We start from the raw sequence: 15671 nt of genomic DNA on the forward strand, positions 1-15671 counted from the left end.
CAACTGTGGCATTGACATTCTCTGAAAAAATTCCTTTGCCCAGGGTTTTTCTCCTGGGAAGCTGAAAAACAACTAAGAGGCCTCAGAGAAAAGGAAAACAATTCTTATTTCATTTGCTTCTCCTGTGTTGTGCTCTGTGGAATGTGTTTGGAGATGGTTTACCCAAAGGTGATTGTTTCAGTGGGTTCTGGTGTAAGTCGTTTTGACTCCTTGGCCAACTGGGGCCAAGCTGTGTCAGGACTCTGGAAAGAGTGACAAGTTTTTATTATTATCTTTTTAGCATTCAGTAAGTATACTTTCTGTAATCTTTAGTATACTACAGTATTCTTTAATATAGTAGAATATAGTATAATATATTCTATAATATAGTAGAATAAAGTAATAAATTAGCCTTCTGGTAAGATGGAGTCAGATGCATCATTCCTGCCCTCGTCAGGGCACCTTGTTTACAATAGTCAACTTCTGAATTCAGAAATCACTCAAAATTGTGGTATACAAAAGATATTAAATATTTATTAAATTACAGCAGCTTTAAACAGGAGAGTTAAAAACTATAAAATATCTGAATTTTGGATTAGTTACTTTTTTCCATGACAATCAATCAGTGGTCCCTGGGATATCTGTTGGCACTTTTAAGAGTTCTTCGACTTCTTCCTGTAAAGCCTCAGCTTTTTCACTCAACAGCATCTACAACAAGAAAACACAGAAGAACAAAAATTAGAAAACAAATACAAGTATTAGCTATAACTCTTCAATTAAAACACCAATGTTTCCCTCCAAACTTGCACCCGGGTCTGTAAAAGACTGCTGCTGGTGCTCCCAGGATGACAGTAGCTTTGCTTCAAGGAGCCAGCATTTTTTTGTCAATTAGTTTACACCCATATAGAAAGCAGTCCCACAAAAATTCATACAGCACACAGATGGTTTTCTGGATTCTGCCACCACACAATACACCAATTTTACAATATGAACAGTTTTGTCTGGAACTGTTAAGGAATATTTTTAACCTTAGACATTCACTTTCCATGTTAGAATAAACATTTTTAAGTTGTGCCTGCCAAGCTGACTTCTTCCTTTATTTGAAATTTCTTACTACAGCATTTTACACCAGACATACAGGACTCCTGATATTAGCAGTTGTTAAATCCACTGCCCTGAACTGTTTGTTGCTGGCATGGAGAGGAACAGGACCCCATTCAAGCACTCTTCTAACTTCCCAATTAGAGAAAACTCCATGAATTTAGTATCTGAGGAGGAGAGTAGGGTAGATTGCTAGACTTGTCCTTGATGTAGATAAGCAACCTGCATATATCCCTTTCTTTTGGCTCCCACAGCAGCAAACGAAAAACGCAAAAAAGCAGCAAGAAGCCTACAACATTATCTGAACATGACCTTTAAAGTACACAGCCCCCAAAGCTGGTATATTTACTTCATGAGAATGTGCAAACCAAAACTTTGTAATTGACTGCCTTATTTTTACACCAATCACTCATCCTTTTATTCTGGACACCCACCGTCTTGGGGTGACGTTATGATGCTTGTATATCCCCATTCATCTGTTCTGTGCCTTTAAGACCGGCTCTGAAGAGTGGAAGTTTTGTTTGGGTTTCTCTTATCAGGACACAGAGACAAGCAGTACATGAGACTGTTTTTTCACTTCCAGCTTCAGCTTGCTGCTTTTGCTTGCTCTCTTTTTCTGCTCTTGCTTCTGCTCTGCTTTCTGCCTCTGCTTATTAGCTAGTTTAGCTAAACAGTCCACATTGCTTCCTGGACTGTTTCTCCTCTCCTGTTCCTGTGACCATCTCGAACCTGCTCCGGACTGGGACCCGGGAATACCGAAGGTTCGGCTGCAGCGGCTGGCCCAGCGCCGGAGGGACTGAGAACAGAGCAACCACCCCCCCCCCCCCGAAAGAGACTTTCTGATTTTGCCATCTTTCTCAAAGCGGTGTCATCGGGTATTGTTCATTTTGTGTGCTGGGGGGTGCGGGGCCAGTCAAATAAACAGGTTCTTTCCACCTCTCTCCGAGGAATTTTTTCCCGAACCGGTTGGGGGGAGGGGCCGTGTGGGTTTCGCTTTCTGGAGGGGCCCTCCTTTGCAGATTCTTTAACAAATTTGCCCTAAACCAGCACATTCACCATGAGCTTGCTCTTTTAGAAGAGTCAAACATGAAGCCAATACCACTGCAAAAGCAGATGATGAATGGAGATAGAGAGAGAATACCATCCCTTGATAAAGTACTTCCTGCAGTTTTTGTTTAGACACCACTCAGTGTTTGTTACAGAACTTGCATATTCAAAATGGAAAAGACAGGAAAGAATAAAAGGGCATGACAAAAGCAACCTAAATAGGTGAAGTTAATCCAACACCTTGTTGATTTCCATTTCTACAACCCTACAAATCCTATTCTTTTGTCAAAATTACCACTAGAACTTCTGTAAGGTAAGTCCTGAGGTACTGGCTGCACAGAGCATTTCAAGTATCACACAAGCTGTCACGCATTCTTGCCCTTTGCTTCCCCTCTGAAAAGCAGTACTTGGCTGTACACAACAGATTGTTCTCAGTACATATCAGCATTTGGATCAAAAATGTCCTCTAATGCCTTTACTAGTAAGCTGAATCCTTCCCTTTTAATGTTGTTCAAACATCCACTTTTGACATACTGGAGTTCTGAAGCAGGTTTTTATAGCTTTGTTTTTAACTCACCTTTGCAGATGAAATTATTTGTTTGGCTTGACGTCGTGACAAGTGCTCAATCATCCTCACCAAAGTCTCTGGATTTGCATTAGCCAAGTGTGCTAAAGTTTTGTATCCTGCATTGTAAAGCTGTTTTGCTCGTGCCTGAAAGTACAAAATTGTGTTAGATTATCAGAACAGGAAATTGGCACTTACCAGTAATTCCTATCTCTGCACCAATCTCCAACATTTCATTCTGCATATCAATCCAATTCTCTTTTTCTAACCTGAATACTCATTGAGAATCTTTATAGCCTAAAAGCACAGGTTTGTCACTAAGATTTACCACCCTAGCAATCTTATCCACCTCTTATGAATCCATTTGCCTTTATTTCCTCTGAGCATAGATGATACCAATGCTGCTGTCTTCTCTTGTTGCCATGTTTTCTACATTCACTGTCACTGACAGGAGCAACAGTCCTGCATTCTTTGGAGGCATCTGTATTGTTTGGCTTCTCAGATGCCTCACTGCCACTAAATTCAATGGCTTTCTGAGAAACTGATTCTACAATAAACTGGATAAGTAAGTTAAATCATTTTGTGAGGAGTAGAACCTTGGACTGAAGTCCCAAAAGAGCTTTTGTTTTAATAGAAGTCTTTGATTCAGAGACTAGTTAAATTTCTTATTTAAAATACATGCAGTCCCAACATGACTTTGTGTATTTCTGTAAGGATCTTTAACTGAAATATGTAAATTCTTATTCCTCCTTACTCCCAGGAACTGAAGAATCCTTACCACAAAAGAAACCTGGACTCTGTTTTCCACAGGTTGCAAGAGACCTTAAAGATCATCAAATCCAACCCATGCCCTAACACCTCAATTAAACCATGGCACTGAGTGCCACATCCAGTCTTTTCTTAAACATATCCAGGGATGGTGCCTCCACCACCTCCGTGGACAGACCATTCCAGAACTTTATCCCCCTTTCTGTAAAAAACTTCTTCCTAATATCCTATATTTCCCTTGATGCAGCTTGAGACTGCGTCCTCTGGTTCTGTCAGTGCTGCCTGGAGAAAGAGACCAACCCCACCTGATTGCAGCCACCTTTCAGGGAGCTGTAGAGAGTGATAAGGTCACCTCTGAGTCTCCTTTTCTCCAGGCTAAACATGCTCAGCTCCCTCAGCCACTCCTCACAGGGTTTGTGTTCCCAGCCTCTCTCCAGCCTTGTTGCCTCTTCTGGATGCACTCAAGCATCTTAATGTCCTTCCCAAACTGAGGGGCCAGAACTGCACACAGCACTCAAGGTGTGGCCTCACCAGTGCCAAGTGCAGAGGAAGAATGACCTCCCTGCTCCTGCTGGCCACACTGTTCCTGACACAGGCCAGGATGCCCTTGGCCCTCAGAGCTGGCTCATGTTCAGTCTGTTGTTGTCCAGTACCCCAGGTCCCTTTCTGCCTGGGCCCTGTCCAGCCACACTGTTGCCAGCCTATAACAGTGCAGGGGGTTATTGTGGCCAAAATGCAGGACTCCAGCTTTCAACTGAGTGTACAGCTAAATTATTGTCCAAATTTTCATTTTCATAGTTGCTGTGGCAGAAGCCAGACGAAAACCATAGGCCCCAGCTCCCATTTCCTAAACAGATCACTTTTCCCCCAATCTCCAGACTGTTGTTGAATATCTGCATTATGCTGAATTCCCAGTAACAAATTACTTGGTTTTCCAGATACACTTGAAAGGCACAGTAACATTTAGCACACAAGTTAACTTGAAAAGTTTCATGGAGCCCGGTTTACTGACCTCTAGAACCCCTGCTACCTCCATCAGAGGGATGAGTTCTGTCTTAACACAGTATGTCAACTGCTTGGTAAGCTCTGTCAGCAGGGCTTTATAAACCCAGAATTCTTCCAATTCCTGCAGAGACAAAGATTGCTAAAAATCAGCTCCAAAGTTCTGTATTTGGGAAATACGACTGACAAAACTCCACTAAGGCAAAAAGTATATATTTGTGTTGTAGATGAGGGAAGCACTATTGTCTTTCTAAGTTGTCCTTTCAGAGAGCTGCAGAGGTGTATTCAGCATTCTTCACAACATCACAAAGGTGGGGCAATTCTGAAGGCTAAGCAATTAATTATTTCAGTTATTTCACCAACAGCACTAGCAGTCATCAATGCCCTGTAAAATTTGTATATTTTCACATTCTCAGTGCATAAGGCTTGCTTTTACTATCAGAAATGTCTTTGTATGACAATGTTAAGCTTTACTCAATAGAAAAAAATAACAGCAGGAAAGGTGAAGAAACATTCTTGCACAGGAAAGGTGAAATACCACATCTGTATTCAGTTCTAAAGTAAGATAACAAAACTCCAGATTTTGTAAAACCAAGCCACAGAGAATTTATTTAAATTCTTTTAACACAGTACCTCACAGAAATGTAGAAGGCAGGATGCAAAGGAGGCTGCAGAACTGAGGAGATTTTGCACATATCCCCGGGACAAGTTAAATTTCTCTGAAACACTCCATACATTGGTCTCTTTCAGTAGTGAATAAAGGACAAATGTAAGGTAGAACCTGTTCACCACAGCATTGTCCACATTCTAGGAATAAGACAAGCTAGAATTCAGAGCCAGTATCACACTGCAGATGTTCTGTTAGTACTACAAGGCAAATCTCTTCATCTCTACTCCCTTCACAGCTTTAAAACATTTCTATACTATGCACAAAGACATTAAAAGCATTAAGGAAACGAATCAATGAGACTAAAAGTACTTTAATAATCAGAACAGCAATAAATAACACTAACAGAAAAATAATCTGGAATTTGCAAATAATCAAATGAAATTACTAAACTGTCATCTTAGGTATGAGAAATTGCCAACCTACCTTTCTGACGGCTTGACCAGAAGCCTTTTTTGTAATAAAGCTTTCAGGTACTCCCACAATATCTGCTACTTTTTGCTCTGCTGCACTTAGCTGGTTAAACTAAAATAAAATTTTATAAAGAATTCTCAGATATTTAGTTCTTCTAATATCATAGAAAACACAAGTACATTCTTCACGGTGCCACAATGTTTTTCAATATCTCTATCGAATCCGTAGAGTAGTACTACAGTCACCAGTCACAGGCAGCTCTGAGGCTTCTTTGCCTACTTGTCTGATTTATCTGTAACTGTTCATCTCTGAATGCCTCATTTTAACAGAATGAAACAGATTTTAGTGCACCCCCAGTAAAAAAACCCAGCATATTTGGTATCAGATTGTTACCCCACTTCATGTCCTATGTGTACAAACTCCCTGCAAATTTAATACACAGGATTACTGAATGCCCCAATGGATGTTTGCTAGCAATTTCTCACCTGTCTCAAGTATATCATCCAATCTGGGCTACAAGTAGAAGTCATATCATAGGGAGTTGACAGATACAGGAGATGAAGATTGCTCTCGAGAACCAGCCCCTGCAAACCCTTTTTCAAGTCTTGGTACAGAATATTGCAGTATGCCAAGTCTATTGAGCCTAGAATAAGCACACAGGGTAAGAATAAGCACATTTATAAACAGGCACACAGAATTTATAAAGTATAAAGTACATTTTAACATAGAATCAGTATTGTCTTTGCCCTCCACAAAAGCTTGTTATGCCATCTGAACTGGAGAGAAATATCTGTAACCCAAATTACTGTTCTAACCTAACATGAGTAGTGAAGCAAAGCTGAGGAAAGGCAATCACTTATTTCCATGTATGTTCCTTCTGCGTGGTTTTGGAGTGCTTGTGAAATGTCTTGGCTTTACTGAAATCCTACAATAATTTTGTAGATTGAAGGAACCCTTCAGACTCATCCTATTTCAACTACATTCCACACCCCAAAATATTTATGATACGATAGGAAAACAGAACTTCCTGATATATTTATTTTTGTTACAATTGGTGTACAGGTCATGTGCTAGCCTTCCCTCTTAAACTTTCCAAGAAATCTTTCTGTTTACAATAACCTGTTCATAACAATTAATTGTAAAACAAGGTCCTGAGCCACTTCGATTACAACACTAAATCAATTATTTAAGTGATTTTTTTAGGGGTACAGTTCTGGTTTTGTTTCCAGTGGGATCAATATTATCACACTTCATTCACATCACTTTCAGTCATATGCTACTTCACTCCTAATTTCAGTCTACATCATGTAGTAAAACTCTTTTTTGACAACTTATTTTTCATTGCAGTTTAATAATAAAAATAAAAAAAAACATACCCTTATATGCAGCTTTACCCAAGGGTGTGATTGTCAGTGTAGATTTGGAATTGTGGTCTTTCTCAGATATTCTTCCTTTTAGGAGTCCTTTTTCTATTAGATTTTCCAGCCCATCTTGAATTATCTCTGAGAGGCTCTTCTCTTTAGACAGCAGCTGCTGCTGAACACCCAGCAACGTACAGCACATAAAATTGTCCACTTCCTCACGGGTAACTGCTATCTGCAGCAGTTTGGGAAATGATTAGCATATTTAAAGGTATAATTTCACATGTTTAATAAGACATAAGAAAAAATTACTGAATAAAGAAAGAGCTTGTGTTTCTAGAGAAGATATACCAACAAATAGAATGATAGATTCACAGTGGTGGATCTGATGGACTGCTCTCTATCTGTTCTATTATTCTAGCAACTGCATCATGTTAACTTGTTTCCACTGTTTCTGTTTGTATTTTGAACCAAGTATCAGAAATAGAAATATTAATATTCTATTGTATAGTAAGATAGATATAATTTTTGCTTTTACACACAAGGTAATTGTTGTGTTAGATGACTACTTATTGAGTTAAATGAGAAGATCTAATCAGATAAGGACGAAAATTTGATTAAAGCTTTTCTGAACTTGCAAGCCTGAATATTTAAGCAGTCTGTCTTTTCCTACAGGATCAACAGGTGACATTTTCTTAGCATTTCCAAGCACTTAAGTTACTCACAGAGAAGAGTTAACTGATACCTTCAGTCCAACCAAAGACAACAATAGGCTCTGGATTCCCTTGGTCAGCTCCAGCAGAAGATTGCTGTAGCAGTTCTCCAAAGGACTGTGAACTAAATCCTGAACCTAAAAGGGGCAAGGAATACATTAGTATAGAGGAATATTAATGCATTAATTTTATACTTTCAAAAAATCAAACTGACACGCATGATTCACCTTATAAAGAAAATAAGGGTAAACATCGAAAGTTTACAGTTCCCATCTGAAAACAAGCCACATAAAGGAAGTTTAAAGGTATTATTACATAAATCAAATACTTAAAACTTTAAGAGATGAACAAAAATTAAGCTAGGCAGCTTGGCTCCTCCTGTTTATTCTACCATCTTAACTCAGCAATTTCAATTACCAACAGCTTTGTAAAAATTACCAAGTGTTTGTCTTTTTCTTGCACTATGAGAATACTTTCTCCAGCACTGTCAATACCAGCTCGACCAGCTCTGCCAATCATTTGCTTATACTGGTTCTTCTTCAGGAAGTCATTGCCAACATAAGGAGCTCTGAGAATCACCCTGCAAAGACATCTTGAATAAGTTATGCTTTATATTCCAATTACTAAAGCAGCAATAAAATGTTAATAAACTCAAATTCATTGTTTACATAGGCCTCTTACCTCATAACTAATAAAAATCAAATGCAGCTCTTTGGACAGATGCGTAAATCAATTGTAAAGCCTTACACTATTTAAGGTGTATTAAATGTACACACAGAAGTGGATTCTTAGCAAGCAATCCTTGGTCACACAGAGTACAGCAGCCCTATCATCACAACTTGCATATGAAAAGATTACACATTTTTGTTTTAAAATACGTTCCAACTGCAAATCCTCAGAAAAGGTTTATTTTACCATTTAAACACTACTCCTAGGAGAGTATCTAAAGAAATCACTGTTCTTTTGAATAACATTACTAAAAGTATTAAAGCATTTTTCAGTTTATTAAAACTTCCTTAATCTATTTACACAAGTGCTCTTCAGTGATATACTCTGAGGCACTTCCTACTGATTCACATTTCCTACAGAATGCTGCAGTCTTGTGTCCCAAATTGAACACAACATCCTTTATATTTCCAATTTGCTGGTAAAAGCACAAACACACTTTAAACAGCGCTAAGATTTCCAACTTACTAAAGAATTTTTTTTTTTACAAAGCAAAAATCAATGCAAAACTTTTGGCTACTAACCTCCTAGCTGGTAGGTTCACTCCAGCAGCTAGAGTGGCTGTGCAAGCAAGCAGACACAGGACACCTGCAGAATAAGCTTCCTCTATGCTTTTTCTTTCATCATTTGTAAGGCCACTATGGTGATAGGCAATACCAAAAGGGATTGTTTGCTTCAAAACAGGACAGACAGCTCCATTTCCAATACTCTTTAGGTTCTTGATGAGATCTTGTTTTTCTTTCTCCTTGTGAGCTCTAAATTCTCTTGGAGGAGGAAAAGCATTTCTTTAGACTTTGACCAATCATTAACCAAAAAGAAAATAAAAACCAAGAGACATGCTTACTACCTTATTCTGTTCATCATTCATTTCTCTAACATCTAAATTGAAGAAATAGTTATTTCCAGTAACTTTCCAGCAATACACAGGAGGCTGATTTAGTTGCAATAGAGTGCTCCTTGTTTGGAAACACAGGAACAGAAGAGATCAAACACTGGCTGCTTTAGATTTTACAACTCAGATTTCCAAAGTGACTATGGGAACAGAGATATTCAACTGACTACCAAAGTACATGACCAAATAGCAAATTTTTGTTTTCTAAGAGAAAAATGTTTATTTTCTAAGCTTCCAGAAACCAGTGCCAAAGGGACATTTAGTTAGATTAAATTAGTATGTTTTTCCTTCTTTTCTTTTGGATTTTTTTCCCCCTCTGGCAATCATCTTTTTCAACTGTTTTGCTACAAAAGGAAGAACTTAAAAAAATTATTTAATAAGCTTTTTGCAGTTTGCTATCACTTATGCAGTTAGCAACTTTATATGACTCCATGTTCAAAGCATTTACTTCCAATCACCAGGGAAAAACACTTGCAAGCTAGATGACAATAAACCCTAAGTTGGAAGCAATTATTTCACATATAATTAAAAAAAAAAATAGAAACTTACTTCTTGAGGTACTTGCACACCATTGAAGCCACATTTTCACAATTCTTTTTAGTGGGACAAAAGATTAGACAGGAATATTTAGGAATAACTTCAGTAACAAGTGCAATGATGTGGTCAGGATCTGCTTTCTCCAGATTACTAGAATACTGTAATAAGCACAGATTGACAAATATTTAAACCTAGGAATTAAGTAATCTAAATATTCAACACTTGTTCTCAACCATTGCTTGAATACTCCCATTGGATTGAATGTAATGTAATTCCAAGAAGTTGTAGGATAAGCTTTTCTCCCAATCCTCACTTGAAAGACATCTAACTTGAGGGATGCATGGATATACATATCAAATTCTTTGCTTTTTCCCTTAATACTTCATTTTCTTTTAGCAACACTTGAGATACAGTCTACCATAAGACACATTTTCCTTTGTAAAGTTTGAAAGAATCCCTACAAGGCAGTAGTAAGCAGGCAAAACCCCAAAAGGTATCTTCCTTCAGTTTTGTCCTAGAGTGATCAACTCTACCCCCGAACAAAAAACACTGAGTATCTGGAATACTCAAACATATTACTTTTTGCAGGCCAAAATACTGAAGAAACCTCTACCTTGAAGAGTCAAAAAGAAGTGCAGATCAAGTTAAGCATTCAGTATTTTAAGGCTGGTTTTTTTCATTCGCAAAGCCTACCCCTTCTTTCTCATGGGTACTACAACTGAATTATCATGCTTAAGTAATTTCTCTAGTAAAAGCCCTGTAAGCAAATCACTGTAAAGAATGCATTTCACAACAGTTCTAAGAAACTATAAGCACTTTGTTTTTACCTTGAAATTAAGGAGATGTGAAAAAGCAAAGCCATTTTCTGTTTTGCTGTCAACTGCATAAATGGTGTCTCGTATCTTTATGTACTCCTTTAATTCTACCTAGCAAGGTAGAAACCACAAAGAGAAACTTTAGTTAAATTACTCAGTTTTCTCTAAAGCTATTACTGATGTACAGATACAGCTTTTCTCTAAGCATCACATGTCATATACATACTTGCACATAAGCAAGCACTGTAGAACTTTTAAGAGAACTTAATTGTTTTGATTTGCCTTGATAAACCATGGAATCATAATGAAGAATGTTAAAATTGTATCCCACAAACTATTTATAAACCATGTTGTCCTGACAGCATACAAGAACCAGTACTACATACTCTAGTTATACCAAATGGACTCAGCACAGTAGCTGTAATTTAGGAATTTCTTAAGTTAAAAAGAAGCAAATGCCTTAGCACAGCATTATAAAGGTTATTGCATTTGGGTATTTAGAAGTGCATGGTGCTATTTACTGTATTGTTAGCAATTAGAGAGCAATAGCAGGCCTTACATTATACTGCACAATTAAGCACAAAAGGTGTGACACAATTCTAAACAGATTTACTATGATTTTAAAGGCAAATATCTTCTTTACTAGTTCCTGGTATCTTGTATACTGACCGGTCTAAAATTATTCGTGTAGTACTCTGCTTGCAGGAACTTCTGCAGGTCTCCAACATTATTTAACGTTGCACTCATGCCAATGATCTGTGTCTTTTCTGCCAAACAGAAGTTGAAATGAATTTATTGTCACATTGCCAATTTTTAACACTTCTGTTCAGTATCTAAGTCATGAGACTTCTTTTTCACCATCAATCTTTCCAAAATGCCAAAGTAGCGGGTTGGAAGGGAAAGGCGACTACTAAAGAAATACTAACTAACTAAGAAATAATATTAAAGTTACAAAATAGTAACTGAGACTTAAATGTAAAAAAAGAAGCATTTAATTGGATGCCTAAAGGGCTCCTACAAATAAATGGAAGTCATTTGACAACACCCAGGATTTCACAGAGAAGTATCAAAAGAGCTTCATAAACACCCCAACATCGTTAGAGGGTCAATTAACACTTCAATGAGTAAATGCTGTTAATACATGGAGTCATGCCGTGTTTTTCAAAAGCAGCCAAAACAGCACAAATACAGAAAGTATGAGTGACTTCTCTCAGAGGCCACAACTACAAAATGTTAATGACATTAACTGTAGCCATGTCTTACTACTGGTGTAAAGAATTTTCGCCAGAGTAATTTCCAGTACTGCTCCTCGACTTCCCGCCCCGAGCATATGCAGCTGTGGACAGAAGGGAAAAAGAAAAGGCAAAAATGCTAATGAGTTGAGAGTATTCCTAAAAAAACCACCAAAATATATAGATATAAAGAAATACTACAGAACTGTTTTTGTTGGACTTCCTAAAGATATCCCTTGTTTAAATTTGGATTGTTATGTTCAGATGTATTGCCTCACTTAAAAAGCATTTAAGAATCACAGAACAACAGACTGATTAGCAAATGTAGACAATAAGATTTACCTTCCATTTAACTAGACCACAACTGACACAGTTAACTCCTGACAGTAAACTATCAGCATGGAGATCTTTGTATTCACCAGACTGAGGCAATTTTAAACAAAATGTGGTTTAAGCAACACTTAAAGTAAAAACATTCCTAGCAGCCAGCTTCTAGAAAACACAGCAGTTAGTGCTTCAGCTGCCCTCTGTTTAGAAGTTACAGTGCTAAAGTAAGGCCAGTCAGGCTGAAGAATTCCAGGAATTAAAATCCCCATTAGACATTATACACCTTACTCGAACTCACAGTAAACCCTCGGTAGTGCAACTCAGCCCCAGCACTGCATAAGGCAATTCTCACAGCCAAATGTTACTTGGTATTTTTCATTTTTGTCAATGTTTCACTGGGTCATTACTACCAGACACAAAGCTGCATGGCTTCACATCTACGAGTTAAGGTCTAGGCTTCATAAAGTACATTCCATAAAATTAAAATTATTTATGTTTTATTTCAAGCCATTAGAGACTTCTAAATGACAAGTAGTTATGCAGGAATTCACCATCAAGCACTACCACAGTAGATTTCTCAATATAAATCTATTGGCCTGAAAAAGCAATAAATGCTTCATAAAGAAAAGAGCAAACAACAATTTTCAAAATAATAGAATTATGGGCCAATTCAGAACACAGAAAATAAAAGTAATTTTCGTGATGAATACTGTAAGCAAAACCAAACAGGCAAAGAACTGCTCCTTCCTAAATAATTAGAACTTATTAGAACCCTAAAAGAACTTGCACTTGATAAACTGGAGCACATCTTGTGGCCTACCTCATCCACCACAACCAGGCCGAGGTCATCGATTCTTTCTGTTTCAATTAATGAGTTCACCAGAGCATGTCCTTTCTCTATAGTAGCAATATAAAGAGATTTCTTTACTCTCCTTTTGATTGGAGGAAACCTTCCTTTACTTCCTGCATATTCTTCAACCAGGAAACCCAATTCTATCCCAAAACTCGATAAACCCCTAACCTATAAAAGAAAAATCAATTAGAGAACAAATTCATGCTCATTTTGGATTGCAGATCTGCCTCAACAACTCAACAGAAAAGCAGCCCATACCACAATCAGCTGCTTGAATTAGTGAAACATCTTAGCTAAGATTATCTACTCCAGCTACAAAAATTCAACTGTCTACACATATTATAGCTGGATTTCACCTGTTCTCTAAAAATAACTTTCCCTTTGTACCAAAATACATTTTTATTTCAAGATCACTTCTTTAGCAAGCTGGGCAGCACAGTTCTTAGGCTGCACAAACTAAAGAAAACATCCCAAGAAGCCATTATTTCTAAATTCAGCACCCTTTACTTCAAAACTCAATATCTTCACCTCATAGTTTGTGTCTGTTCCATTCCAAAATTACTAACCCTCAGAGCAGCATTTACAAGAGGTCACTCACTTCCCACCATATATTCATAAAAACCTTACTGCAAACCAGGCATGTGAGCAAGTAAACAAAGCTATCATGAAAGAGTTATACCAAAAAAAGCAGTGCAGGAAACACTGTATCCAGACCTTTTCTTGGACAATGGCAACATATGGCAGGATCATCAGAACATCCTTCTGCCTGCAGAGCAATTCCTGGAGAATTATTATTTCAGCTACAAGAGTTTTTCCACCACCAGTTGGCAATGAGTATATCAAGTTCTTCCTTTGCTGTAGGGATTCTAACATTAGGCAATCATGCTGCCACTCTGCAAAATGAAAATGGAACTATCAGCAACCCCAGGGGAATGTTAGTTAACATGAAAATGCCTGTGTTTCATTCATAACACTCCGAGCCCAGACCTTGAGAGCTTTTCCTCAAAAAAGCACTTAAAGCTTTCAGTGATGGTGACTTCTAAACTATTCTGTAATCCAGATGGATACCATCCATCCAAAACACCAAAACAGCCACTTCCTAAAACAGGATAACTACTTTCCAATGTGGTTTATGTTAAGCATTACCTTAAATATTTTTACAGTATAATGGGTGAAACAGACAATACTCCACTAGCAGTTCTCTTTTTTTATTTTTCCAACAGACCAATGGTTATACTACCATAAAGTGTTTCAATCCCTCGAAGTTGTCTGAATAAATCTTTAACCTTGCTAGGTAATCCATAAAAAGGGCCTATATCAAGAGAAGAAGATTCAATAGCTTTCCTAGCCACAAAAATCTCTTCAGATAAAACAGCTTCTTTGAGCTGCTTGGTCTTGGAGACCTGCAGAGTCTGGGCTCTGGCATTTCCCGTCATAGCACTTTTCAGGTGATCTTTGAGACTCTCAGATTTAAATAAAACACACTTGGAGTGTGAGGAAGAATCGATAGATCTGTTCCTGTGTTCAGCAGCAGCATAAAAAGACAATGGGTCTCTGATTTTGTCCGAGAAAGAATCCACACGTTCATCTCTCCCTTTTGAGAGTGGAGATATTCTAGAAGCAGCAGCAAGTTCATCAATTTTTTCAAAATACAGGAGTTGTGAAGATGGCAAGTCATATAAAATGGACTCAGTTAATTTTTGATTGCTATCAGCTGGGTCACTGTCCTGCATTTGGCAGGCAGCCTCTTTGTCACTTTTAAGCACAACCACATTTTGTGAAGCAGAGAAGTTATCCTGCTCTTTCTGGTGAACTCCTGACTGAAGGTTCCCAAGTACAACCTCTCCAGCTGCTTTCACATCCATATTTTCATCCTGCAGGTACTTGTATTCAACATCATCCACCTGAGCGATCAAGGAATCGTTTCCATAGAAGCTGTCATAGTCACCAAACATATCCTCCTCGCTGTCATTGCTGCACTGCAAAAATGAAACCGGAGTCATTGACACCCTGAGGCCACGCCACAGAAGGCAGAATAACACGCAGAGCGAGCGCAAACATCAGAGCCAAGGCGCTTAAGTCTGCCCCAGCTTAACACAAAAGCATTTTGTGTTATGTCGTCTGTGAGGAGAACCCAGCTTAGGTTCTGAAGAAATGCCTTGACTAAGTGAAACAGCTAACCTACAAGTAGGAGAGGGAATACGTGCACACAGAGATGATAGAGATTATTTTTTTAAAGCAAAAGCCAAACGGCAGCATATCGTCTCATACAAAACAACACGACCGTTCTCGACACACACCATCCTCCCAGCGGAGCTGCCCCGCCTCGCCACCAGCCCCAGGATCCCGCCATCCCCTACCAGCGCCTCCGCCGGGGATCCCTCGCTGACAGAGCTCGGTCTCTTGCGAGCCACCGGCGAACTAGCGGCAACAGGCTGCACCGGGGCCCGGCTCCGCTTGCGCTCCGAGCTGGAGCGGCTCTTCCTACGCACGGCGAGCCGAGGCTCCGCCATGGCCGACGCCGTGCGGGGGCTGCGCGGGACCCTCACGGCCGCGGCAGGGCACGGAGCAGGACCGCGGGGCCGCCCCACGGAGGCACAGCGACCATGGCGGGAGCGGAGACTGCGGGTAACAACCCGCCGCGGAAAGCACGTGGCCGGGCTGCCGCCAAT

General features: G+C 38.9%; 1 protein-coding gene across 3 annotated transcripts; it reads right to left on the bottom strand.

The window, feature by feature from the left end:
* Positions 1 to 485: 485 nt before the first annotated feature.
* HELQ (helicase, POLQ like) lies at positions 486 to 15661 on the bottom strand. Of its 3 annotated transcripts, none has more exons than XM_014265862.3 (18): positions 15360 to 15661; positions 14240 to 14978; positions 13714 to 13892; positions 12967 to 13167; positions 11851 to 11923; positions 11257 to 11354; positions 10600 to 10698; positions 9785 to 9930; positions 8868 to 9107; positions 8056 to 8197; positions 7650 to 7754; positions 6920 to 7139; positions 6029 to 6186; positions 5556 to 5654; positions 5096 to 5269; positions 4473 to 4586; positions 2705 to 2839; positions 486 to 687 (listed from the first exon to the last, which is right to left on the bottom strand). In XM_014265862.3, exons 1-18 carry the CDS (start codon positions 15510 to 15512, stop codon positions 598 to 600), a joined length of 3165 nt encoding a protein of 1054 aa, XP_014121337.1. In that variant the 5' UTR covers positions 15513 to 15661; the 3' UTR covers positions 486 to 597. The 3 variants fall into 3 exon arrangements, with proteins under 3 accessions (XP_014121337.1, XP_074396851.1, XP_026648143.1); XM_074540750.1 differs by having other exon boundaries at positions 14240 to 14973; positions 15360 to 15493; XM_026792342.2 differs by lacking the exons at positions 11257 to 11354; positions 13714 to 13892; positions 14240 to 14978; positions 15360 to 15661 and having other exon boundaries at positions 12967 to 13136.
* Between the last annotated feature and the right edge of the window lie 10 nt (positions 15662 to 15671).

The sequence above is a fragment of the Zonotrichia albicollis genome, chromosome 5 (assembly GCF_047830755.1).
Source record: "Zonotrichia albicollis isolate bZonAlb1 chromosome 5, bZonAlb1.hap1, whole genome shotgun sequence".
NCBI lineage: Eukaryota > Metazoa > Chordata > Aves > Passeriformes > Passerellidae > Zonotrichia > Zonotrichia albicollis.

Excerpts from the sequence above, each read along its gene's own strand:
- HELQ (XM_014265862.3), bottom strand. The coding sequence starts at position 15,512 with ATGGCGGAGCCTCGGCTCGCCGTGCGTAGGAAGAGCCGCTCCAGCTCG. Across the intron at positions 13,893-14,239 it reads AGGGATTGAAACACTTTATG|AGTGGCAGCATGATTGCCTA; the intron begins GTAGTATAACCA and ends TTCATTTTGCAG. Across the intron at positions 13,168-13,713 it reads TTGCCATTGTCCAAGAAAAG|GTTAGGGGTTTATCGAGTTT; the intron begins GTCTGGATACAG and ends TTTCTTTTATAG.